The following is a 25,793-nucleotide window of genomic DNA, read 5'->3' as shown; positions in this document are numbered from 1 at the left end:
TGCTGACATGAGTTGGAAGGAAATCTTGGGTGGTGTTCCACATACAACATTTTTATTGGCTTAAGTAACTATAGACAAAGCAGGCTAATTAAACTGACACATGACATAAAGTTGGAAAGAATTGCCAATAAACTGAATACAGGGCTCAGAAAGATCTGGATGGACTAGAGGGATGAGCCAAAATCAGCAAGATGAAATTCGACAGGGAAAACGTTAGAGGCTTGTATTTAGGTTGGAAAAACCCATGTGACATGTAGTATACATTTTGGTAGGAGGTGGGAGGCAGTGGGAAGAGAAGGGGCGGGGGAGTACTCTGAAAACTTGGAAACAGAGCGACTGTTCATGGACATGGTGGCAGTTCAACAGTTTGTGGCTCCGTCATTCTATGGAATATTGTACATCTGTTAAAAAAAAAAAACAAAACAAGTTAGATCTATACATACCGACCTGGAAAGATTTCCAAGACGTATTACTAGATGAGAAGCTACCACGGAAAAAAGTATGTAAGAAATGCAAACCAAAGTAGTTATGTATGTATATCTCTATATCTACATATACATCTGCCATTGCATAGAAAAAAGATTGGAAGGATGTACATTGAGGTCTTAATACTGATACTTCTGAGTAGGACTATGAAATGAGACTTTCACTTGACTTTATATACTTCTGCGTTTCATTTAAAAATTTTTTTTTCAACATTTTTTATTTATTTTTGGGACAGAGAGAGACAGAGCATGAACGGGGGAGGGGCAGAGAGAGAGGGAGACACAGAATCCGAAACAGGCTCCAGGCTCTGAGCCGTCAGCCCAGAGCCCGACGCGGGGCTCGAACTCACGGACCGCGAGATCGTGACCTGGCTGAAGTCGGACGCTTAACCGACTGCGCCACCCAGGCGCCCCTGCGTTTCATTTTAAATGCAAATGTATTTGTATATTAATTCTGTAATTACATAAATCATCTTGTAACTGAAAGTGAGGAAAGGTGACAAGGCCGTTAAAAATGTCCCTCAAAATTAACGTGTGATACCGCGTCTAGAATAGTCACCCCAATGCCGGGCCACGCTGGAGTGCTGCACCTAGTGCTGGGCACCATCCGCCTTCTGGAAGACACTGAGGGGGAGCCTAGTGACCCCTGGCACACTTATCCCTGCTTGACTGCCAGAGGTTAGAAAATGTGTTTTGTTCTCTCTTATTTGCTTGTACCTCGTAGGTTGGTACACAGTAGTTGCTTCATATTGGATGAACCAATGAATGACTGAGAAATGTGGGGCCATATAGCTGGAAAATAAAGTTGAGGTTGAACTTGGATCTGTTCTCAGCTCTTCAAGGTTCTTAAGTGGAAAATAGACTTCCTCTGGGTCCACCAGAGGGCAGAACAGATGCTGGAAAGCTGGTGTTATAAACAGGCAGATTTCTGCACAATAGGGAATTCTTCTGATGGCCTCCAGCCCCCGCCTTCTTTGGCCTCATCTCCTCCCAGTCTCTCCCTGACTCTGGTGTCCCGGCCTCTCTCTTCCTGGATGACTCTTCCCTGAGATATCCGTTTGGCTTGCTTCTCCTATGCCTCTTAGCAGAGAGGCCTTCCCTGACCACCCTACATCGAACAGCGATTCTCATCGGCCCTGGCCCTTCCTAGTTCCCGTATGCACAGAAAGTTCCGTTGCACTTATCTGCAGCATAGATAATCGACAGGGATTTGTTTGTAGCCTGCCTCCTTCAACATGAAGGCAGAGATTTTGTTTTGTTCGCAGTCCCGGTGCCCAGTAGCTCCTGGCACTCCGCTGGCCCTTGGTAAATATTGGCTGAGTAAATGAATAATTCGAGATGCGCAGGAGTGGAATGGAGTGTCTCTGGAAGTCAGGACTTCTTCTTAACCCTATCAGCACTGGGGAAGATGGGGCGTCCCTATGGTGTTGGCTACTAGCTTCAGGAATTAAATGCACTGGGAGAATTCTGGAAGTCCAACCCACACCCTTTGTGTGATAGGACCGTCTGCTCGTGGCCTTTGAGTATGATATGTTACCTCCCCGAAAGGCACCTTCCTGGTCCATTCAATAGGAATAATACTATCCGAAGGCCCAAGACTGCCAGAGTATCCGTGAGGATTAAATGAGATCATATGCATAAAACATGTGGTAACAGAGACTAACTAGATGAATGGACACTTTATGACCCTGTTGACTTTTCTTTAATCATAGACTAACATAACTGTCGGAACCCTACCTTTTTAAGCCATGGCTTCTGCACCTAGCCTCTCCTCTCTCTCTATTGTGCTTACATCAGATTTAGTACAAATGTGCCATTTTTTTTCCAGCTTCCAGTTTGTCAAGCTCTGCTTGAGTCGTTTCTATCTAAAATACCACCCGTCATCTTCCCAGCTTGGGATCTATCTCATGGAACACAGATGGCAATATTTTACTTAGCACTTCACTATGTAGAAAGCTTTTACAGAAATTGTCTTACTTAGCTTTCCATTAACCTTGGAAAGTACCAGTAAGCCCATTGTAAGATGAGAGAACTGAGGTCCGGAGAATTAAGTGAGCTCTTGCAATACCCACCAGACGCCCCTCTTGGCACGTTGCCTGCTGCTGTCTAGTCGACTGCCGAGGTCGGTGACAGCAGTGATGGTCAGCTCGGGCCACGCCACCCTGGAGAATACTGCCTGCGTCCTCCTGAGTCGGCCCTCATTCACTCACTGCCAATTGCCACCCGCCTTTTGACAGTTGTGCATCTACGGAAGAGTTGAGACCACGAGTGCCAGCTTACTAGCAAACCTTGTGCCAGATAAATCGGCAGCTGGGCCGCACCCACCGTTTCACAAGCTTTCAAGGTCAAATACGTGGATGCCCAGCCAGTGCGGAGGCCCTCCTGGAGGCTGGCCAATGGCCTTGATGCAATCAGGCCGGCCCAGGGTCTTTTGGTGGTCCCTTTTGAAAAACAAAAACAAAAGCCCCAAACAGAGGTTTTTCTTACCTAGCACAAATGATAAATTCGAGATATGTACTGAGGATTAAATTCATGTTCAAAGTTCAAGCTCTAATTTTCAGGCGTGTGGCCAGACCGCTCTATAAGCTCTTCAAAGTGGTCAGTAGTGATCTGGAATTATTTTGGTCTAGTCTTTTAAAACCTTGAGAGTAACAACCTTCACAGCTTATAAGAATGAACACATCTATCTTAAAAATCGTGTGCCGTTTTAACAGCCTGTGTGCAGAGCACTTTGGAAGATGACCAGGGACTATTTTTCTCTTTTCTATTACCTGGATGAAAGTTGGCTATTTTTTTGTCCTCTTAAATCCATTTAGAAAGCGAGCGCGTGGCATACGGTTCTCCATAAAAAACATTCCTAAGTATTTATGTGTAAAATGCTGAGGTCCTTGGGCTCAAGGGTCCTCTTACTGAAAAGCCAGAGCCGCTGTTGGCCGGCTGGGGGACAGCCCCTGGAGGCAGGCAGGCCCGCAGACAGCAAGCACTCCCACACACAGGACAGGCTGGCCTGCCTACGGGCTTATTTCCCAATAGAAATGGGCAGTAAGGAATGCAGAGCAGCTTCATCAGACCAGATTCGATTACCTACAAATATACAGAAAGTACATCTCCCAGAAAAGACCCCTTATAGAATTTTTCTCATGCCTCAGCCGAACTTCACCATGAATGACATTTTCAGCTCCTGTGATTCTTCTAGGAGCCAAACCGGTCACGTGAACCCAACTTGGCATCCTGCAGGTTACAAATCCGGTCCACACGTCGTGCTGCACGTGTGTTTGTCAAAAACCTGTTGGAGGTGAACATGCGGCTGGACAAAAATACTCTTTCCCCCTCTCCTGTCAATCTTTCTGGTGACAGAGGCTTTCCTGTACCCGGGCAGAAGAATCCCAGAATGGTGGATGGACACCCTGGTAATTTACCGAGTTGGTGTTATAAAATATAAAATATTAACATAGAACACTGGCTATGGGTTAAAATAAAACCTGCTCGGGGCGCCTGGGTGGCGCAGTCGGTTAAGCGTCCGACTTCAGCCAGGTCACGATCTCGCGGTCCGTGGGTTCGAGCCCCGCGTCAGGCTCTGGGCTGATGGCTCAGAGCCTGGAGCCTGTTTCCGATTCTGTGTCTCCCTCTCTCTCTGCCCCTCCCCCGTTCATGCTCTGTCTCTCTCTGTCCCACAAATAAATAAAAACGTTGAAAAAAAAAATTTAAAATAAAACCTGCTCTTCTATTAAAAACTGTAAGAGATTTTAAATAGTTATTTTACGAATTAATTATATTTAATATTTTAAATGACATTTGAGACATTACAAAATTATTTAGTTACAAGCATGTAATTAAAGCTATGATTTATTATTACAAAATGTTTTTACAGTGCTATTCTTGGCGACAGAAAAGTGTTTACCATTTTTTGGAAACCATGTCAAGCACAGTGATAGTATTAGGGTCCAGTTTGTCCCATAGAACACCTAAATATTTATCTAAACTCTAATTTCTATTTAAAAACAAATGCCTACCAATTCTATTTTCACTTAAGAAAACCGGATGCTAAAGAGGGAAGCAAACTTTTGAAGTAGACGAAACTCATTTTTAATCATTAGAATTTCGAGTCCATCTAAATTCTTTAAAATTTTGTTTCCATCTATTCTTTGAAAACAGTAACTACCACTCCCCCCATTTTGTTCTGCACCATTAAATTGTACTGTGGCAGTGAAGCATTCCCAAGCAACCTCTTTAAATCAGTGCTCCCACTGTTGACCACAGTAATGGAAAGGGCAAACACTGCAGAGAGGGTGGCTTGCCCCAGCCTGTAGTCAGTAGTAGCTGGTGGTCCATCCAGCGTGTACTTCTCATGCAAAATTACACCTAAGTTTTTGAAATAAGGCTCTTTGCTAATACAAGCCACCCCTAAGAACTTCTAGTTCGTTTCACGTGTGAGAGGCTGAAATGCTTTTACGGGCTACGTATCACAATGAATACGGCCACCAGCCTCGCAGGGGCGCTGCAAATTACTCATAACTGAAAGGCTCTATTTTAAACTCAATGACAGTATCTAATTGCACACCGTTTACATATCAGAATCTGAGCCTTTGAAATAGGGTGAACATATCATGGTTTTCAGAACATCTTACGGATCAAAAGAACATCTATCCCATTTTAAGGTTTTCACTTAAAAAAGCACAACAGAGTTTGAAGCGTTAGATAACCCTGTCCACTGTTACAGACTAAAACTCCCCAAGTGAATAAAAGAACCAAGAATCTCTATGTTCACCTTTAATTCAGGGAAAACGGCAAAGAGACCCTTAAGGAGATCAAGCAAACCTCAGCATCCTCTTTAGAACCTGGCGTTTCTCTCCTCTCCTCCAAGAAAGAGAAAGAAATGCTGATGTCCTTTGTTTAAAATAGGAGACAGCCTACACCCACAAGCCCTAGCGGCCCAGGGCCTCACTGGAACTAATTTTAGTGACAATCAGTATAGGCACAGAATCATGCCTTTGTTTTCAAGCTTTAGGAGAGGAGAGGTCTGTTGGAGGCATCTGGAGTTTCACTGACATCCAGAGCAGTTTCAAATGGTTGCGTTTAAGATAGGAATCTGTATCTCGGGAAATGCTGGTGACTGTGCCTTGACAGCAAAGCACCTGTCTGTGCCTCCTCCTTTTCACCCTCTCTTTTATCCACTGGCTGGGTAATGCGTTAAACTGGTTTTTTGGACTTTCCAGAACAATATCTAATTAGCAAATAACACAATTCGGTGACATTTAGCAGGATGCAAATTCCAGACACCGCGATCATGAAAACCGTAAAGACGGTCTTCTCCGTGGGCCTGGAAACAAAGCAGTCCACTGTATTGGGACAAGGCCACGCGTTGCACTTCACCAAGCGCTGCATGGAGAACCCGTCGTACATGATGTAGAAGACGTACATGAAGACTGCTTCAAAGATGACGCGGAAGAAGATGCTGCTGGTGTAGGTCCACCACAGTGACCCTTCGATACGGACCTTCTGGCTTTTGATCTCTTCAATGTCCTTAAATTCATTCTTTATCTCCCCCTTAATGAACTTCCTTTTCTTCTCGTGTCTCCGGTATGCAACATGCATGGCCACCAGGAGAGCCGGCGTGGACACGAAGATCAGCTGGAGAGCCCAGAGTCGGATGTGAGAGATAGGGAAATAGTGATCGTAGCACACATTTTTGCACCCAGGCTGTAGAGTGTTGCAGACGAAATCGGCTTGCTCATCTCCCCACACTTCCTTCGCGGCTACGACAAGGATCATAATGCGGAAAATGAAGAGGACGGTGAGCCAGATTTTCCCAATACTGGTGGAGTGTTTGTTGACGCCCCCCAGAATGGTCTGCAGCGTGCTCCAATCCATCTCCTCCGGGCTGTGTGTGCTGGAAAAGGCAAAGCGAACACAACACAGGCGTGACTCGTCAGGACGGAACTGGGGAGACTTCTCCGGGTCCCCGGTAAGTGAGCACTCTTAAACCGCCTCGCGAGCAAATACCAACTCTTATGCAACCTCACCCAAAACGATGAAAACAAAACCAGCCCAGCTCGCTGTAGGATTAGACGCATAGTTCCCAAACCACCTGGAACGTGTTCGTATGTGTTGTCTAATAAAGACTAGCGTGTTCCCGGGAAGAATTCACCCCGTGCTTGGCACATAACAGAGATGCGGGGGGTGGAGGAGGAGCGCCACAGCAAAAGTACTTGCTAACTTAAAGGCACTAATTAGTGCTGACCGAACTCTGCACTCTGCGGACTGCGCGGGTCACTCAGCCCTTGAACGGGACCCGCCTGTTACTTCTGCCCGCTAGCCTCAGGTTTTGGACGGTACCACCAGGACCGAGGCTGGCTGAGGCCAGCCTTGCCTTAAAGGCCAACAGACCAACTCCCTGCAGAGCTACCTTCCTTGAAAACATTTCGGTTCACTTTCATGGATTTGGGATGTAACAGTGAAATGACTGTTACCGATGGTAAAGTTTACATTTGAGGCACTCCCAGGTTAAAATTTCACAGAAGGCTTCACTTCTTTTTCCTATATGAAAAGGAACAGGTCAGAATTAGTCTCCCCATGGAGGAAAGCCACCATGCATGGATTTTTGCACATACTTTCTGTGTCTGGATGGGTGGTCCTCACTGCCTCGGTGGGGTGGGACTGATTTGCTCGGTTTAGTACTGAGGGATACAGCTGTTTGGTGATGGCTGTAATTGTGCATTTTTCATTGTGGGTCATGGTTTTAATTTACAGGCGTTTCTAAAGGTGCACATTAAGAAAAAGGACAGCAAATTTAACTCCGTGATTCCCCGGTCACCGGCCCTACAAGATGAGTCACTGTATTGAAGTTCAGAACCAAAGCCTGCTACTCATGAAAAAGGGATTTGGAGAAGCCTGTGATCAATCTGCCATGAGACAGTGGCCTTCTCTTCATCCCAGGATATGAACTGCCTTCATTTATTCGTAGTTACAGCCCAACTGTCTCAATCAACCCCTCTTGTAAACAAGATTCCACCTCTCCACAATTCTGGTGAGTGATCGGTTTTCCACCCCTTCTAAGCTGGTAGTGAATCCTCCTTCTTCTCTTACTTAAAAGCATAATGCTCTCCCCACTTGGAACAAGTTGGGTCCCGTTTCCTGATGGACTTCCTAAGCAAGCTGGGAACGAATGCCTTTCGTCACTGCGCCCCATCTTGGGCACTGCCGTGGGGCACTAAGATCTGGCCGGAGCCATCCGACGCCATCCTGGTCAGAGGAGGCAGGAGAGACACGGAGAAGAGTCACAGACACAAAAATTACGGAAGATTGAAATATGCTTGAGACACATTCAGACCTACTCAGCTTGACAAAGAGACACATCGACTGGAAGAAACTGTGGTTTAGTCTGGGTTCAGCCCCGACCCTTTAGATACAGACTGTCTGGGAGGTCCTCAGGTGAACCAAAATTCATCTTTGAACCAAACAGTATCATGAAATTAGACAGTCCGGTTCTTCATCAGCACCGAGTGGAGAGCAGAACACTCACCGAAATAAACTGTCCCTGGTTTAAGTCAATACGTCCGACTAAAAATCGAGGGTGGTCCTTACGCCTTGGCCTCTTCTGCGCTACCAAGGATCACATGCTCTTTTGTAAACCAGTCCAATCACCATCAGCTGAGAAAGATACTGTCGTTTTGTAAAGCTCTCGATCCTTTAAAGGATCTGCTTTAAAGATCCTCTTAGGAAAAGGAGCAAATTACAACGCGCTCCGCAGGAGACACAGGGGTGATAGGTCAAGATGGACTAGCCAAGCAGGATGGAATTGTCCTCGGCTTTCAGATCACCCAGGGAGCTGCCCTCCTGCCTTTCCTGACCTGGCAGATGGGTCATGGGCAGGCTCCTACCTGGCCCACACCACCCTGTCATTGTCTGGAGCTGGGCCAGAAGTGGGTTGAGAAGCTGCTTCAGGTCTCCGGGGAAGGCCCCGGGTGAATCACCAGGTCCCAGAAAAGGCAAAAGGAGCTCTTGACCCCTTTCCCTTCTTCTCAGTCCTCACTTTTTGGATGGTCGACCTCTCCACAGAGCGCCCCCACCCCCTCACAGGTGTCTGTAACTGTGACTGACTTAGCACACTACATTTGAAGGAGACTCAAAGGACTAATGGGGACGTGGCCGTCGCCACCCATCTCAAGACACAGTCCCAAGTAAGTGGTCGTGGTCGGAAAGCTTGGAGGACACACGCCTTTTGGGCTGATTTCCTCCTGCCAGTGAGGGGGCACCGAAGGGCTAACGCGGCCCGTCCTACAGAACACGCTTCTCAGCTGCAGGCTACCTCGTCTGTAAAAAGTGTCCTGAGAGCGTTCTTTCCAGCTGGAAAACGCCACCTGGGGACAAACGCTCTTGACTGTTGGGGAAAAAGGCAAGCAACCAAACTAACCTCAGGTTCAGGCTGCGTCTAGGTCTCCGGGCTCGCGGGGGCAGGGAGTGCTAGTTAATCCGGCCGAACCTCGACCTGAGTGACTTCCCTCCCCAGGGCAGCGCGAGGAGGTGAAGGTCAGTTTCCTGCTGCGAAGGCTTCCTGCTTTGCCCACGACTTTCTGCAACTTTCTGAACTAATCCTTCGGCCAGCGGAACAGGTCAGGTGGCCGCAGTTACGGCGACCGGGCAGCAGAGCGAGAATCTCCCCCAGGAGTGTCTCGACACTCGTCACGCTGAGCCGGAACGGTCCCCTCCCCCGCCCCGCGCGCCCAGCCCGGTCACGGCCCCGGCTTTGGTTACCACGTCCCCTTCTCCGGCGCTGCTGCAAATCCGGCCCGAGCAGCCCGATTCGAATTTCAGAGCTCGGCCTGAGCCGCTCCCTTTCCAGACGTCCGCGCTCGCCCCTCGCCTCCCCGCCCCAGGTCCGCTGCCGCGACCGCCCGGGACAGGGACGGCGCAGGGGCCTCAGCGCGCGTGTCCAGCTCGCGGGATCCGGGTTGCCCGGACGCGGCCGGTCACCCGGTCCCGGCCGTCCTTCCTGGCGCGGGGTCCCACCTGGCGCGGGGTCCCCCAGCCCTAGGCCGTCCTTCCTGGCGCGGGGTCCCCTGGCCCTAGGCCGTCCCGGGGTCCGTCCCGGGGTCCCTCCCGGCGCCGGGTCCCCCAGTCCCGGCCGTCCTTCCTGGCGCGGGGTCCCCGGCCCTAGGCCGTCCCGGGGTCCCACCTGGCGCGGGGTCCCCCGGCCCTAGGCCGTCCCGGGGTCCCTCCCGGCGCCGGGTCCCCCAGCCCTAGCTGTCCCCGGGGCGCCGAGAGTCGGGCGCACTTGCGGCGCGGCCTCACCTGTGCGGGAGGGAGCGCTCGGCGGGGGCGGGCGGCGAGGGGGTCCCGGGTGGCGGCGGGGCGCTCTGGCGGGGTCTGGGCCGGTCCTGGCCGGGGCCGCCTCCGCGCTCGCTGCGGGCTGGGGCGCCGCCGACTGGCTGGGAGTCCCGGAGTGCGGAGCGCGCCGGGCGCTACGGGTCCTCGACACCTGCCTGCTCCGGCGACGCCTTTTAACCGCACCCGACACTCCGCCTCTTCCCCCAAAGCCATTTAGAAAGTTACGGAGGGGGCGGCACCTCGCTGCCCGGCCTCCCTCCCCTGCTGCGGGCGGGGCGCGCGGGGCCTCCCCGGTAGCCGGGGCTTTCCGGGACCCCGACGTCCCCCATCGCCCCTCGAGGTCCCGGGGAGCCCGGGCCGCACAGTGCCCCAAGCACCCCTGAGCGCCTGGATTTCCCCGAGTCCGCGTGCGCGCCACTCCCCGCCCCCCCCCCCCCGCCGCCCCCCCAGCCCCTCCGCCCATGGTCCGAGCTGCGGGGGGCTGGACCTGGCGACCAGAGGAGGATGCAAAGCCCCAAGCCTCGGCTCCCTGCATTTCGGGGATGGGTGGGGTTAAAGGACAGTCGTTGTTGCTGTTATTGTTATTCTGCTTTAGTCCAAAGAGTACGATTGCATTTAAAGCTCTGCTTTACTCGTTTTTTAATTATTGGGAAAACAGGAGTTCCCGACGATTTGAAGATTGAACCTCAGGCTGTGGAGGTTCCAGTTCCGCTGCGGGGCGGCGACACGGTCTGTTCCCCCCTTGGATTTTGGGTTCGGAGTGGCAGGCAGGTGGGCCACCAGGGCTGGCCAAGTCCCTGCTTCTTTCTCCCCCCCGGAGTCTCACAGGCAAACTCAGCCAGCGCCTGCCTGGATTCCCTTTTTGATTCGACCACGTTCAACACTATGCGAAGGGCTAGGGGTGGAGGCGGCTGGGGGAGACAAGTCTTGGTCTTGCCGAGGCTGGCACGGGCGCCTCGGTGGGCCCTGGACGTGCCGCCATGCGCGCCCCGGCAGACGGTGCCCCCCTGGGCCCTGCCGCTTCCTCCTCCTCCCGCAGCGGAGAAGTCGCAAGGCAGTTAGTTGCTCGCTTTGGGGCGGGGGCGACCCAGATGATTCAGAAAATAGAGGCTATGAATGACACCTACCCACCCCTCCTTTCCCTGCACGCGCACACCATGAAAGGGGAGCGGGTCCTGGGCCGCTCAGTTCTCCCAGAAGCTTCATCCCGGGTTAGGAAGTCTCCTGGTTCACATTTGGTCGGTATTTCGAGGTGTCGAGATGCAGGTTGACAGAAGGGGGATATGCACAAATCAAGTGGATGGAGAACCAAAACTGCGAGAGCGGGACGCGTTGGGGAAATAGCGCCAGGCTCTTGTGGGTGGCTGTCACTGCTCAGGTACCTTGATTTCTGCAAAGAGCGGCCAGCGTGGAAGGGTGGGCAAGCCGTTCCCAGGCTCAGTTTCGTGTTAAGCAAAGAGGATGATTCATCCTGACAGCGAGATCCAGCCTCAAAAATGGATTTCCCACGATTATCACCATTGGCGTCAAAGCCTTAACTTCTCCTTGTAAGACGGGTGCCCCGTCGCCACGGGCCGACTCAGGCCATTCTTGTATGGGCGAATGTGAGCTTTTCCCCGTGGTTGCGACCCCACCTTGCAGGTCTGAGTCTTACTCTAGGAGGGAGTGTCTGTTCATGAAGAGACAGAGGCCCAAGAGTTGCCGAAAGCCCTTGCGTGGCCCATCTGAGAGATGTGCTGAATCGGCTTTTTAGAAATGACAAGGCAAAGCCGGGTGGAGTGGAGGAATGAACCTGCTGGGTCTGAGCGCACATCACAGTTGAGGTAGGAGGCGTCTCAGGGTCGAAGGTCGGGGGCACGGGGGCCGGGGTGGAGGGGGTGGACTTGTGGAGCCGGCCGGCGGCTCCTCCCGTCAGTTACTTTCTGGAACAGCACTGTTTAGGAACCGGTTAGAGCCCTGCTTGGGTCAGAATGAAGGAAGGGTCTAGAACCATCGTAGGAAGCTTGCTGGTAAAGGTGGTTTGGAGACTGCAAGTTGAGTCACTTTCCCCCATTGAAAAATTTCACCTTAGGTTTTAGTGTGTGTCTCCTGATTATAGGTTGCTGTTCAACTTCCTTTTCCTTGTTTTCCCGGACTTACTCTCCTGATTTGCATAATTAGTGTGCGTTGTGGGCTAATTGTATATCACAGCTGCTCCTATTTGGGGCTATGTAGATAGACTTCCTGCAGCTCTTAAGTCTCGACCTGATTTTATTCTGTTTTGTGTGATTTGTGTTGTTTTTCTGTATTGGTGTTTTCTTCCTTACCAGACTTGAATTTCTTCAAGACAGAACATCTTAAATATATATTTTTGTGTCTTCCAGAGTAGACGAGGAGGAAAAGAAGAGGTACGATGGAAAAAAAGTTGGGATATTTAAAGTTATGTCCACATGAGCTTAGACTTACAATTAGGAGGTCACACCACAAATTAATAATTTTGTAAATCCCGTAATCATTTTGTGAATAGCATAATCCTATTGCTGTCTTTTTTTCCTTTGGGCTAAAAGCATTACTTTGTTAAATGGAAACACTGAAAATAAGCCTTAATTTTGTCCCCCGTTTTCAGACGTCTTCATCTTTAAACTGACCAGCCCCTGGAGAAAGCTCTGCCCTCCACTCCAGGCTTCCCGGGGCCCGGAGCATAGCAGATGCCCAGCACGTGCCTGCTCCTTGATTGGTATACCTCTGTCTTCTTAACCTGCAGGCACTGAACAATATAGAGAATGTTTTTTGACTCGGCTTTATGGAAAAAACTCTGGTGTCTCCTGAAGCGGTCTGAGGAAGCAATTCCCAGGGAAACTCGGGCACGTAGCGAGTAGCTATTGATGCTCAACTGATGAGATCTGTTACAGCCACACGTTGTCACTTTGGAGTGTCAGAGACACATATGATGAATATTTTTACGTACATGCTTAGTAGCAAGCAGGCAAACCCCAGGTGTTTATAATTGAGTTGAACTTGTATGCAGGCATTTAAAGTGATGCAGTTGTCAGGTTGTAAGGTGAAATGTGAATATTTGAAGCTATTCAGGGTTTTAATTTGACAGCTGTTTTATAAATGGACCAGAAGGAAAGAAGTTGTTCTTGTGTAAGAAATCAGTGTGAGAAAAATGATATTTCTTCACATATTTTAATGGATGATTGCTTGCCAGCTGCCTAAGGGGGCAGCCCCTTGGATGCCCTCTGGGAAGGATGATCTGAATGCATATAAAAAATGTCTCAGTGAAATTTCTGACACACAAATCATATGTAGGAGATAGCAGAAAATATTTCAAGACAAGAAGAGACTTGTGAGAGAATGGAGTCCCTGTCCGAAACCTTGGCAGTTTTAGGGCAAGTTAGAATCATTGAATGTCTCTTAGCTATCAGTTATCAGAGTCGTTAGCTACTGGTCTAGACCCACTCTCTTGACTTGGCTATTGAAATATTATTCATCATATTAATAATTGGCAAAAATTCCAGAAAGTTCAGCCTCCTTCAAAATAGCAGTCGGAAACTGAAGATATAATGAACCCTTGGCATATCTGGGTAATTAATAATTACTTACATACGATAATATGATTTAAAAGCAGGAGTGATCTTTAAAAGTAAGCCTTTGGGGCGCCTGGGTGGCGCAGTCGGTTAAGCGTCCGACTTCAGCCAGGTCACGATCTCGCGGTCCGTGAGTTTGAGCCCCGCGTCGGGCTCTGGGCTGATGGCTCAGAGCCTGGAGCCTGTTTCCGATTCTGTGTCTCCCTCTCTCTCTGCCCCTCCCCCGTTCATGCTCTGTCTCTCTCTGTCCCAAAAATAAATAAACGTTGAAAAAAAAAAATTTAAAAGTAAGCCTTTAAAATTTTTGTGAATAATTATTACAGGAGAATACCATTTCCCTATGATTTCTCTCTGCGTCATTGACCCACACCCTTATTTATGTATCCTGAAAATTGTTAATGTCAAATCACTTAGGGAAAAAAAAATCAGTTGTTACATTCAAAGAGTTAAGAAAAAAGATCTCAGACTTCAATAATTTATTCTTTTCTTCACTTTCAAATTAAAGTCATCTCATAAAAATGCCAGCTTTTGAGTGTGACTAAAACTGTTGTAAGGCTTTCCATTTTCCTCATTCTATTCTTATATTCACACATAAAATATTTGGGGGAGATTCATGGTGCTGAATGTGTCTCAGTGGCAAGGCAGTAGTAAAATAAGATGATTTCTTTTGTTTTACTGGAGGAGTGTATGCTCTTACTTGCAAATACGTCAGTGTAGCTCTTTTATGATTATTTAAGCAGATGATGGAGAAATTACAAAGATACTTCCCAATGTATTTGTATCAGAGCACATGTTTGTCAGAAACGAATCCAGAGCTATCAATCCGTAGGCAAACTGGCAGATAAAATTTATTTCTAGTGAGTATAAAAATTAAATTCTGTAAGCTGTGATGACTTATCAAAATGGAAGTTCTGCACCATTCACAAAGGAACAAAAGAGATTTCTACATTTTAGTTTGTGTTACAAATCATCTTAAAGAGCTTTTGGAATAAGTTAGGGCACAGTAAACACTCATGAGTTGCTTAGTAAAAAAATCACAGACAGAGGTTTGACAAGGGACTACAGAGAGATTCCCTGGTTATTGTATTTGATAGACTACAGCAGATTTCTATGAAATGCTAGTGTAGAATGTCCTGAATTTAAATTTATCACTCTCTGGAAATCCCTGATTACACAGCCAGTTTTGCTACTGAGGTTCCAATCAGGTGGATGTTCTCTGACTTAGAAAGCCCCTCTTCTGGAATTGGATGTGAAGTCTTTGGTCTGAGAATTCAGAACTGGGTTTGTGTGTTAGCTATTAGTCTAAACTTCTTAAACTATTTTGGAGTCATTTCTGTGTTCGGGGAGTCATTTCTGTTCTGTGTTCTACGCACATGTTGGTGTGTAGAGCTCTGTGATACAATCTCATCCTTAAAAAAATATCTTAGTGCCAGGGAAAAAAAAAAGGGCACTTGCAATACCCAGAGGGTACAGTAGATGGCGCTGGGAAGACTTGCCAGGAAGTTTTTGTAAAATGCACGTACTTGGAAGATAGTGGGAGATAAAAGGATAATCTTTTCTTCTAGTCCAGTGTTGCTTGTCCTGAGAAATAAATTTCTTTCCTCCCCATGCCCCCACCAAATTAAATTAAATAGGACAGAATAGAAAATATCAGAATGAATTGCTCTTAGGGTTTAAGCAACATTCTATGAAACGTTTCATGAAATATTTCCTGTGTTTTCATACTCACATCCACACATATGCACTGGACCCGATGTAAAGTGTACTTCTTGCTGTAGATCCCTGTCACAAAAAGCCGGAAAGTCACTGTGCCATTCCATTTCCAGAGAAACAGACATATCACTGTGGCCTAGGTGAAGAGTGTACCGAGGGAGTGATATCTGGGTCTAAGAGCAGCCTCCCAGCTCTGCTGTGTTGTATCTGAGCTCCCAGACTCAAGGTCCCAGAAACCCCAAGCTGATGAGAGTTACTGGTGGTCGAATCGCTCAAGAACTTTAGTTCAGGCTGGTAAATGACCTCCTTCCATTAGATCTGCTTCCCTGTTGCCTCTTTCCGATCTGAGTATGTGGTGTGAATGCCCCTCTCCCATCTGAGTATGTTGGGTTTGTGGGACGGGTGAGAAGCAAGAGCAACATTTGGTTAGGTCTTTCGCTAACTTGACAGGATTGCCAAAAACAGATGCATGTAATGCTTTGATGTCCAGTCCGCTCAAAAGTCATGGATCAGCCTTTTTAATAGATTATGTATTTAAAGAACCAGATGGAGACTTTTATGGTCAAAAGTATGGATTGAACTATGGTGCTCTGGGTAAGAGGAGTCAATAAGCATAACGTCTTTTATGATTTCTTTATTGCCTTTGAAATAAACCAGTGATAGTGAGGAATTTAGAGTACAGGGCTCTTCTCTTAGTACTATGGGGGCCTCGTTCACAGTGTGTACCGTCAACAAAGATGGTAGTGGTCAGTCTGGAGGGTCTTGGTATCATCTCAATCACCATGTGATGGGAAACACTCATTTTTTTTTTCTTACAGGCTATATGACATTACATACTAGGTTGGTAGATGGATAGGCCTTGGAAAGATACAGTCCCTGCTTGTAATTTACCAAAGTAAAAAATAGGCCACTGCAAACGTAACATATTTGAATAACTAATTCGAGTGTGTAACATAAATGAAGGCATCTCTGGGATAATCCAATGCAAAGGTCATTGTGTTAATCATTTATCTGGAACTTGATATCATGAAGTGAGCCAAATGTTTTATGTTTATTTTATTGCATAACTCTGAGGAAAGTATTTTTAATCTCATTCTACAGATGTGAAAACTGATCTGTGATGTTCATATGTGATATGAATCTATATGAGTCTATATATAGATGATTTTTCTTCCCTCTCTTATACAAAAGGTAGAGCATTGTACACCCTATTGCGCACTTTGCTTTTCTCACTTAATATACCATGGAAATCTTTTTCTGCAAATAAATAAAGAGCTTCCTCATCTTTCACATAGCTTCATAGTATTCCTTATATGATTATATAAAAATTTAACTAAAACCCATGTAATTTTCCATGATTCTATATTTCTGATCTTTTGCTATTACAAACAGTATTATGGCTCTGCTTCAAATTAGAGTATAGAATGAAAAAATACCATTATTCCTATGGTAACAACAAAAACCCTGCTAAAATGAAAGTCTATTGGCAATTGCCAAAGAAAAGTGGGCAGATTAAACTTAGTGGAACTGACTTATAGGAAGTGATGGTGAGCGGAGAGCCACAACTGCTTTCATATCTGGAGAATAGCTCCTGATTTGTGGGAAGGTGGAGAAGCAGGCCTCCAGTAGATGAAGAGATTTTATAGAGTTGAGGAAAACATCAGTCAAGACACTAATAACAATATAGGTTGCCAGACAGATTGGAATTTAGAAGTGCCTCAAATGCAAAAATAAATAGCTTGGCTGAATAATCAACCTCCCTCCCTCCTGGCCCCCTCCCCCTGCACAGTGTTACTGCAAAAGTGTCAGTGTAGGCAAGTCTAGACAACCAAGAATTACACAGTTTCACACTATTTGAATTTTGGAGTGGTGCTACAGTTGGAGTCAAAGTGAGCCCACACTATATGATGTCTCTGTCAAACAATGACAAGATAGAAGAGACTAGCCACTCCACAGTGGATGTGTAGGAAACTGAGGTTGGGCTGAATGGCAAATGTCCTTTTTCCATCAGATATTAGAGGTACACTCAATTCAAAAAAATTAAAAAAATATTTTTTTAAATGTTTATTTATTTTTGAGAGAGAGTGAGAGACAGAGTATGAGTGGGGGAGGGGACAGAGAGAGAGGGAGACACAGAATCCTTGGCAGGCTTCAAGCTCTGAGCTGTCAGCAGAGGGGCTTGAACTCACGAGTCATGAGATCATGACCTGAGCCAAAGTTGGATGCTCAACTGACTGAGCCACCCAGGCACCCCTCTATTTTTGAGAGAGAGAGAGAGAGAGAGAGGGAGAGAGAGACAGAGCACAAGTGGGGGAGACACAGAATCTGAAGACATAGAGAGAGGGACATAGAATCTGAAGCAGATTCCAGGCTCTGAGTTGTCAGTATAGAGCCAGATGCGGGGCTCAAACTCATGAGCTAGGAGATCATGACCTGAGCCAAAATCGGCCGCCCAACCGACTGAGTTACCCAGGAGCCCCCAGAGGTACACCCAATTTAATTAACACTACAGCTCAGCCCCAGATCAATTTGACTCTTGATAAACCTGCATGATCAAATCTTCATTCTAGCCACCTATCAGAAAAAAAAAGACTTGCACTCACTGGAAAAACAAAAACAAAACACCCTGGGGAAATCCTTTTGTATGCAAAATCAGCACTGAGTAAAAAATTACAAGCCATATGAAGAAACAGGAAAATGAGACCCATAATCAGGAGGAAAAAAACAGTCAATAGAAGCAGACTCACAAATAGGTTGAACGGTAAAAGGATTGGAAAAATATATACAAGGCAAACCCAAATCACAGGGAAGCTCAAGTCACTATACCATTCAATGTATACCTCAAAACAAGGAGATTACCAGAAGTAAAGAGACAAATTAAAAAGACAAATTAAAGAGACAAATGGCAAACGGATCATTTCATCACGAAGACATCAATCTTAAATGTGTATGCACTAAGTAACAGAGCTCTAAAATACATAAGGCAAAATTGAAAGCACCAAAGAGAGAAATGACAAATTTATATTCATAGTTAGAATAACTGAGCAACTGATAGAACATTACACAAAAATCAGCAAGGATATGGAACATCAAAATAATACTATCAACTAACTTGACCTCATTTATCTTTATAGAACACTATGCCCAGCAACTACATAATATACATTTTTTAGGTGCACATGAAATGTTTGCTGAGAGAAAGCATGCTGAACTATGCAACATGCCTCAATAAATTTCAAAGAATGGAAATCACACAGAGTATATTTTCTGACCTTTGCAGAATTAAATTAGTTATCCATCTACCTACCTATCTACTATCTATCTATATTTGGTATTTTCTATACCAGATATTTAGAGATTAAGCAAACATAAATGGGTAAAAGAAAAAATCATAAGAGATCCTTCAAATAAATAAAATGAATGAAAATGAAAAACTTCAAAATCTGCAGGATGCACCTGAAGCAGTGCTAAGAGATAAATTTTTACTTTAAGTGTATACATTAGAAAAAGAAGAAAAGCTTAAAATTGATCATCTACATTTCTACCTTAAGAAGCTTGAAAAAAAGAAAAATGAAACAATGTAAGCAGAGGAAGAAAATAATAAAGATAAGAAATCAATGAGTTAGAAATCAAATAATGGAGAAAATGCAACAAAGCTAAAGTTTAGTTCTTTGAAAATAGTAATAAAATTGATAAACTCCTTATCTTCATCAGTTTGGGCTGTCATAACAAAATGCCAGAGACGGAGTGGCTTAAAAAACAAATTTTTCCCCTCAATTTTGAAACCATGGAGCCTCAAAGCCCAAGATCAGGGTGTCAGCATGTTTTAGGTTCATAAAAATTACATTAAACATGTTATATGAAGTGGCTGATAGAGGATTTTTCTCATTGACCAATTCCTAAGACTTTTGGTTTTAGAAAATGTGTTGTATCCTCTTTAATTCTCTTTGTCATTTATTTTTTCTTTGTGAATTACTGGTCCAAAATTTAAATTAGGATGTCGTGGTGGGGTGGGTCATGGCAAAGGAGTACACGGTGCGGGGGGTGGTGGGGGAAGCTTCTGGAAACCTGGATTAGAGTTCAGTACTAATCTCTTCCTCCAGATGTTTTGTGAAACCTTGTAACAAGTAGAGAAATTGTTAGTTTTGAGTTTTATTTCACTTACCATAGAAATATTAAGAAATAATAATATAGACAAAAGGAAAGAAGAGATAAGGATGTACTTGAGAACCATCTCTTCAGGACTCAGGGAAGACTTTTTAGATATATGTGTATTTTGATTTTAAAGAGATTTGGAAACTGAGAGAAAAGATTTTCCCAGGTGACTTTGACTTCTGGCAACATACTAGGAAGACCTATGCTACAAGTTTCTTCTTCCCTCTTCAGATATAAGAATTCTCAACAAAATATTATTTAAAAATTGTGACAAATAAGTAAGTGAAAGAAATAAAGACATGGAAGTGCCAGAAATGAAGAGAGCGTTCAAGACCAGCACTGTGAGTAGTAAGTGAACCTATGGTGGCTGATAGGAGGGTGAATCTGAAAGTGGAACTTAGAGCCTCGGGCTGATGTCAACTTTGTCTGGAGGGCATTTATTTTTGCTTCTGGAAAGCGGTTACGGTAGGTGCGGTATCATCAATCCAAAGTCTGAACGGATTCAAACTTGGCTTGGTGAGTGTTGCCTGATTTCAGGTTACTCTTACTCCTAGTAAGCCCTTTGGAGGTCCAGACCGAAAGAGTGGGGGTATTTACAAGGGCCTGTCCTCTGGTGGACCCCCAAGTTCAATGTTTGTTCTCCTAGCCCCACGAGATCGCCAGAAACTCTATTTAGCCTCTTAGCCTCTCAACTTTGTTTTTGTTTGTTTGTTTGTTTGTTTGTTTACAAATTGGCAGATGCCTTGTGAATAAGATGGTTCACTTCCCTTCTCATCTTTTCTGGCTGGGATCTTGGCTCTTCAAGTCTTTGCTACTCTGGTAGCTCTCGGAAGTTTTCATACACGTCTGTTCACATTGTTCACCTTCTCTACATGTTCTCAGCAGTAGGGTTTGTCTTGGATAAACTAACCCACCATTACGTGAGCCAGAAATAACCTGCTTGATTACTTGAAACTATACAGTAGATAATGTTGAAAAACTTTCTAAATTTTTTTTATAAATATCATTTGATAATATTTTAGAAATTTTTATTACTTCAAATGATCTATTATGTAAAACTTATTTGTGATAGTCTTCTAAGTTTTTCCTCATTGATGAGTCCGGATTTTCTTTGAATCATGAGCTTTGATAGAAGTAATTGCTATTTTGAAAAAATATATGTATATTCTGCTTTTAATGATATGCGTTTTGAGCATTACTTTTATCCAGTGGTTATGCTACCAACAATAAAAAGCCACCGTGGTTATTTGTGTCACGCCATGCAGGTCACGTTCAGCCTTGCTGTTGTGTACCTTTCTCACACCAGGTCTGTGCACCAGAGTGGAGTGTGTGAGGGCAGAAAATGAGACAGGGCCTTGGAAAATGCCTTCAAGAAGAACTGAGGCGTGGTGTCCACACCCTCTCTGCTTCCCCATCACTCCCAGCAGTGCGATGGGAGAATGGGTCAGTGATACCCAATTTTGAGTCTTTGCTTTTAATGTTTTGTTTTTTTTTTAATTTTAATTTTATTTTTTTTTAAATTTTTTTTTTCAACGTTTTTTATTTATTTTTGGGACAGAGAGAGACAGAGCATGAATGGGGGAGGGGCAGAGAGAGAGGGAGACACAGAATCGGAAACAGGCTCCAGGCTCCGAGCCATCAACCCAGAGCCCGACGCGGGGCTCGAACTCACGGACCGCTAGATCATGACCTGGCTGAAGTCGGACGCTTAACCGACTGCGCCACCCAGGCGCCCTAATTTTAATTTTAAAGAGAGAGAGAGAGTGCGTGAGGGAGGAGCAGAGAGAGAGGGAGACAGAATCCGAAGCAGGCTCCAGGTACTGAGCCGTCAGCACAGAGTCTGATGCCGGGCCCGAACTCTTGGACGGTGAGATCATGACCCGAGCTGAAGTTGGAGGCTTAACTGACTGAGCCACCGGGTGCCCCTTACGTCTTTGCTTTTTCCTGTATCCACTACATGGCCTGAAATGAAATGCCTCAGCCCTCTCAGCCTGTTTCCTCTTCTGTAACATGAAAGTTTACATCCCATCGTGTACAATGCCTAGGGCAGTAGACACTCGAGAGATTAGGATCTCCGATTTAAAGAGACTCACTTTACATTTAGGAGGAAGGAGGAGCTGGACGAAGCAACAACTGGAGCCAGCAACCTACCTACTTCCATCCTTAGAGGGAAGATGCGTTCCGGGCAACCGCCTTCCTCGAAATGGTGGCTCTGGGCCTCAGACTTGCTTGGTATCTGCGTCCAAGGCTGTCTGCAAGTCCGAGAGGTGCGGCCACTGTGACACAGAGCAAACTGGGACACTGGGCTCGGCTTCTGACCTTTTGTCTATATCGGAGAAGGCAAGGGAGAGCATTTGGAAAGAGAGGAGAAAGAAGATAGCCACAGAAAAACAAAGCAAAGGAGCGGGCAGAAAAAGCGGCGAGGCTTGCGGCACCAAAGGGGGCAGAAAGCCGAGTAGGACAAAGGCAGAAAGTAGATCCTGGAGAGATGTATCAGAGGTCTTGAATGCGGTTTGACTCGTGAGGAGAGTGATGGGCGACCGCAGGGGGTTTGAGAGAGCTACTTAGCAGCCCGGAGAACAGACCGACCACTGGGGATGCCGACCGTCGAGAGCAGAGGCTCAGGCCCGAGCAGAGCGAGGCAACGGCTGACACGGTGTGACGCAGGGTGACTGCCTGAGCTTCGCCCCCTTCCCCGTGTGGAACAAGCTGCTGAATGGACAAACTCCTGTTTTGAGTCCCTAGGGGCCGAAAAGGGACAAATCAACCTATGCTGCTTATATAGCAGTTTCTGCCATTCTGGGGTGGAACACAGCCCAACTTTTACAGATGCGTTTCCAGAGTGGAGATACATCAGGGAGGTACAGCTATTTTCAAAGCACCTGCCTGAAATGTCACGTGTCTGTGTTTCTGAAGACCAGTGTGAGGACAGCCAAGGAAACGTCAGAAGGTCAATCCCCCCACTTCCCCAGGCCGACCAAATTAGACTCCGGACAAACATTCTAAACTACTTCAGGCAATTCTTTGGCCCACTGACATTTGAAAATTTGCCTGCTCTATGGGCATCTGGACTGAGCTGGCTGTATAAAAATCAACTCAGAAATCTGTTAGAAACACAGATTCCTGGGCTGTGTGTTGGGGGACCCATGGCCCGTAGTCTACATTAAGTTGATCCTTATGATTTTATAACTGGGCTTAGCACGATTTTGACAGATGTGGATGTGCTTCAGGGCAAATGTCACATCCTGACCCTATAAATACTAGTTCCAACTGAGAGGTGCCCGTCTTCTGTTTGTGTTAGAACAGTCATGTATGGGGAAGAGGCGCAGTATGATAAAATTTAAAATCCCAAGCATCTTGTAAGTAAATTTGAGATTGTGGCACATTTTCTACCAAGCGCATCTCTTTGGTATTAGCACTGAACCTAAATACTAGTTTCTGATGAGTGTTGGACAGCTGGCTTCTATGAGCAGAATCTAGAAGACCACTCCTAGGTCTCTTTTAGGGCCAAAGTTAAACGTGAAACAATTCTTCTCTCAGCTTATGCCTTCCATTTTTCGGACATTGAAGATTTAGAAACTGATTACCAGTCAGAAGGGACAGTCTCCGTCTTGTATACGCTGGCTTGTATTAGTATGTTTTGAATAGGAAACTAATCTCTTAGTTTTGCTTAGTAATTGCTTAGAAGCAATTACTTATAGCTGAGTACTAATTATAATCTAAAATGCCACATTAATCCTGAATCCATACATTTAAAAGTTATGTTAGCAAAAAAAAATAAAAATAAATCGTCTTAGTGTCTAATAAGTCATATCCAGAAATAAATTTAGGTTAACAAGTATCTTCACGTTTCTGAGGTTGGCTAATGATGGATGAGATCTGTAGCATTATCTCTAAAAAGATTTTTGGCTGCGGTCTCACAATTAATTTCTCACTGTGGTGAGTTTTTCTCACGGCGCTCTGATATCGGAATAATTTCAAGGCGTTCTGTCATTTCACCAAGTTTTTTCCCTCTTAAAATGGCCTGAAAAGGCCTTGGCCAGTGGAACCCTGTTCTTCAATCAGCATTCACCTAAGTACTCCTAGTGGGAGGGAGAAACCATAGCAACGGCAGTTCTGGCGGTTGGGGAAGTTGTTTCGCAGAGCCTCAGAGAGCTACTGTCGGGTCCCCCTCAGGATGGCAAGCTAATGAGCCTTCTTTCCTTCTCAACAGCTATGCCACAAAACTGGAAGAAGAGGCATTAGTATTCAAGACCCCAATTAATTCAATACGTATAGTGGCACTCTCTATATGAAGGGACATGTTTTGGGGGTAAAGCGAATTTGTTCTCTTCTGTCCAGGAGCCCCCACCCTAGAGGGGAAGCAAAGAGAACACAGGAGTGCAAACACAAGCAGGGCAACCCTGGGGAGGAGGGGGAGGAGGGAGTGGTTCTGGGGTGAGGCAGGGAGAATCTTGGGAATGAAGACTTTGAATTACTTTAGAAAGGCTGGAGGAAGGGGCAGACAGGGAGGACATTCTAGGCAGGAGAGAGTTGGTGCAGTGCCCAGAGGTGGGGATAAATAAGCAGTCCTCAGGAAGCAGAGTGCGTACATGGGCAGACTGGGGGTGGGGAGCACGGAGACGTCAATGGGAGAAACCTGGAAGTACTTGCTGATGTCAGAGGATTTGGGATTTTACTTTGTGTTCAGTGGTGACTTTGCCCACTTTTGGATTCAGCCGTCACCGCTCCCTCCCTGGCACTTCAGGGGCTAGCCACACTAAATTGCTACTCTTGCGTATGCCGTGTTGCTTCCTCCATGTCTCGTCAGAAATCTCCATTCCTCCCCTCTCTCCCGCTTAACTTCTAATCATCCTTTGAGACTCACTTTCTTCAGGACACTGCCCAGATAGGTTGGCTGCCTCCTCCCACGCCAACAACTTCCAATGACTCTTGGTTTATCACCATCATATTGTTGCATTTTCACATTATTTTAGAATTTTCTGTTTGTAGCTCTAGCTCCTCCACTAGACTGTAAAGAGGCACAATATCTCAGTCATCATTCTGTCTCCTGACACTCAATACAGAACCTGACTCCTAGGAGCCTCTTAGTATGAGTTTGCTGAGTGAGTGAGTGTCCGGCCCAGATCCAGGTTTCAGTGGAATGACCCTGGAAACTGGAGGGACTGAGTAACAGATGTGGAAAGGCTAGTTGGAAAGCCACTGGTAAGGTCCCTGAAAGAGGTAATGATGCCAGGGTAGCAGGGAGAGGCACTCGAGATCCAACGTGGAGCTGTAGGAGGTATGATTTGGCCCCTGTTGGCAGAGGGAGGAGTCAGGAGGGAGAACGAGGGGGCTCACATCACGTCTCCCAAGCTGTCCCCAGCCCACACGTGTGCTTCTTTTGACCTGCAGAATATTAGCTTTAAAAACAGCATTTTTCACAGATCTAGAACAAACAATCCTAAAATTTATACGAAACCACAAAAGACTTCAAATAGTCAAAGCAATCTTGAAAAAGAAAAACAAAAGTGGAGATATCACAATTGCAGATTTCAAGTTATATTACAAAACAGTAGTAATTAAGACAGTATGGTACTGGCATAAAAATAGACACATAGATCAATGGAATAGAAAGAAAACCCAGAAATAAATCCACAGTTATATGGTCAATTAATCTTTGACAAAGGAAGAATGAATATACAATGGGAAAAAAACAGTCTTTTCAACAAATGGTGTTGGGAAACCTGGACAGCCACATGCAAAAGAATGAAACTGGACCACTTTCTTTCAACATACACAAAAATAAGCTCTAAATGGATTAAAGACCTAAATGTGAGACCTGAAACCATACAAATCCTTGAAGTGTGTACAGGCAGGATTCTTTCTGACCTTGGCTATAGCAACATTTTTCTGATATGTCTCCTGAGGCAAGGGAAATAAAAACAAAAATAAACTATTGAGACTACATCAAAATAAAAAGTTTCTGCACAGTGAAGGAAACAATTCACAAAAGGCAATCTACTGAATGGTAGAAGATATTTGCAAATGATATATCCAATAAATGATATATCTGATATATATCAAATATGTCCAATAAATCAATACATAAAGAACTGATGCTACTCAATATAAAAAAATAATCCAGTTAAAAAATGGGCAGAAGACATGAACAGACATTTCTCCAAAGAAGACATACAGATGGCCAACTGACACATGAAAAGATGCTCAACATCACTCATCATCAGGGAAATACAAATCAAAACTACAATGAGATATCACCTCATTCTTGCCAGAATGGCTAAAATCAACAACAAAAGAAATAACAAGTGTTGGCAAGGATGTGGAAAAAAAGAAACCCTCATGCACAGCTGGTAGGAATGCAAACTAGTGCAGTCACTGTGGGAAACTGTATGGAGGTTCCTCAAAAAATTAAAAATAGAGCTATGTTATGATCCAGGAATCGCACTGGGTATTTACCCCCAAAATACAAAAACACTAATTCATGCACCCCTATGTTTATTGCAGTATTGTTTACAATAGCCAAACTATGGAAGCAGCTCAA

At 45.6% G+C, this 25,793-nt stretch overlaps 2 protein-coding genes across 4 annotated transcripts in view; both read right to left on the bottom strand.

Moving 5' to 3' along the window:
* Nucleotides 1-4,313: 4,313 nt before the first annotated feature.
* The window catches only part of GJB2 (gap junction protein beta 2), a 34,022-nt gene continuing 12,542 nt past the window's right edge, over nt 4,314-25,793 (bottom strand). Inside the window, exons 1-2 of one of the 3 annotated variants that reach the window (XM_086715427.1) lie at nt 9,777-9,846; nt 4,314-6,375 (exon numbers count right to left, since the gene is read on the bottom strand). In XM_086715427.1, the coding sequence (XP_086571553.1) occupies nt 5,676-6,356 (681 nt within the window). In that variant the 5' untranslated portion in view covers nt 6,357-6,375; nt 9,777-9,846 and the 3' untranslated portion in view covers nt 4,314-5,675. Of the gene's footprint in view, nt 6,376-8,898; nt 9,184-9,776; nt 9,847-25,793 lie in introns of those variants that run through there. The other 2 variants (XM_086715445.1, XM_086715437.1) reach the window with 2 other exon arrangements.
* Nucleotides 9,516-10,025, bottom strand: LOC147584909 (uncharacterized). Its single transcript, XM_086717710.1, has 2 exons — nt 9,661-10,025; nt 9,516-9,618 (listed from the first exon to the last, which is right to left on the bottom strand). Exons 1-2 carry the CDS (start codon nt 10,023-10,025, stop codon nt 9,516-9,518), a joined length of 468 nt encoding a protein of 155 aa, XP_086573836.1.

Source organism: Puma concolor, chromosome A1, assembly GCF_028749965.1.
Source record: "Puma concolor isolate L17-30 chromosome A1, mPumCon1.1.hap2, whole genome shotgun sequence".
NCBI lineage: Eukaryota > Metazoa > Chordata > Mammalia > Carnivora > Felidae > Puma > Puma concolor.
Note: the sequence above shows the minus strand (reverse complement) of the source record. Positions and strands in the feature narration are given on the sequence as shown.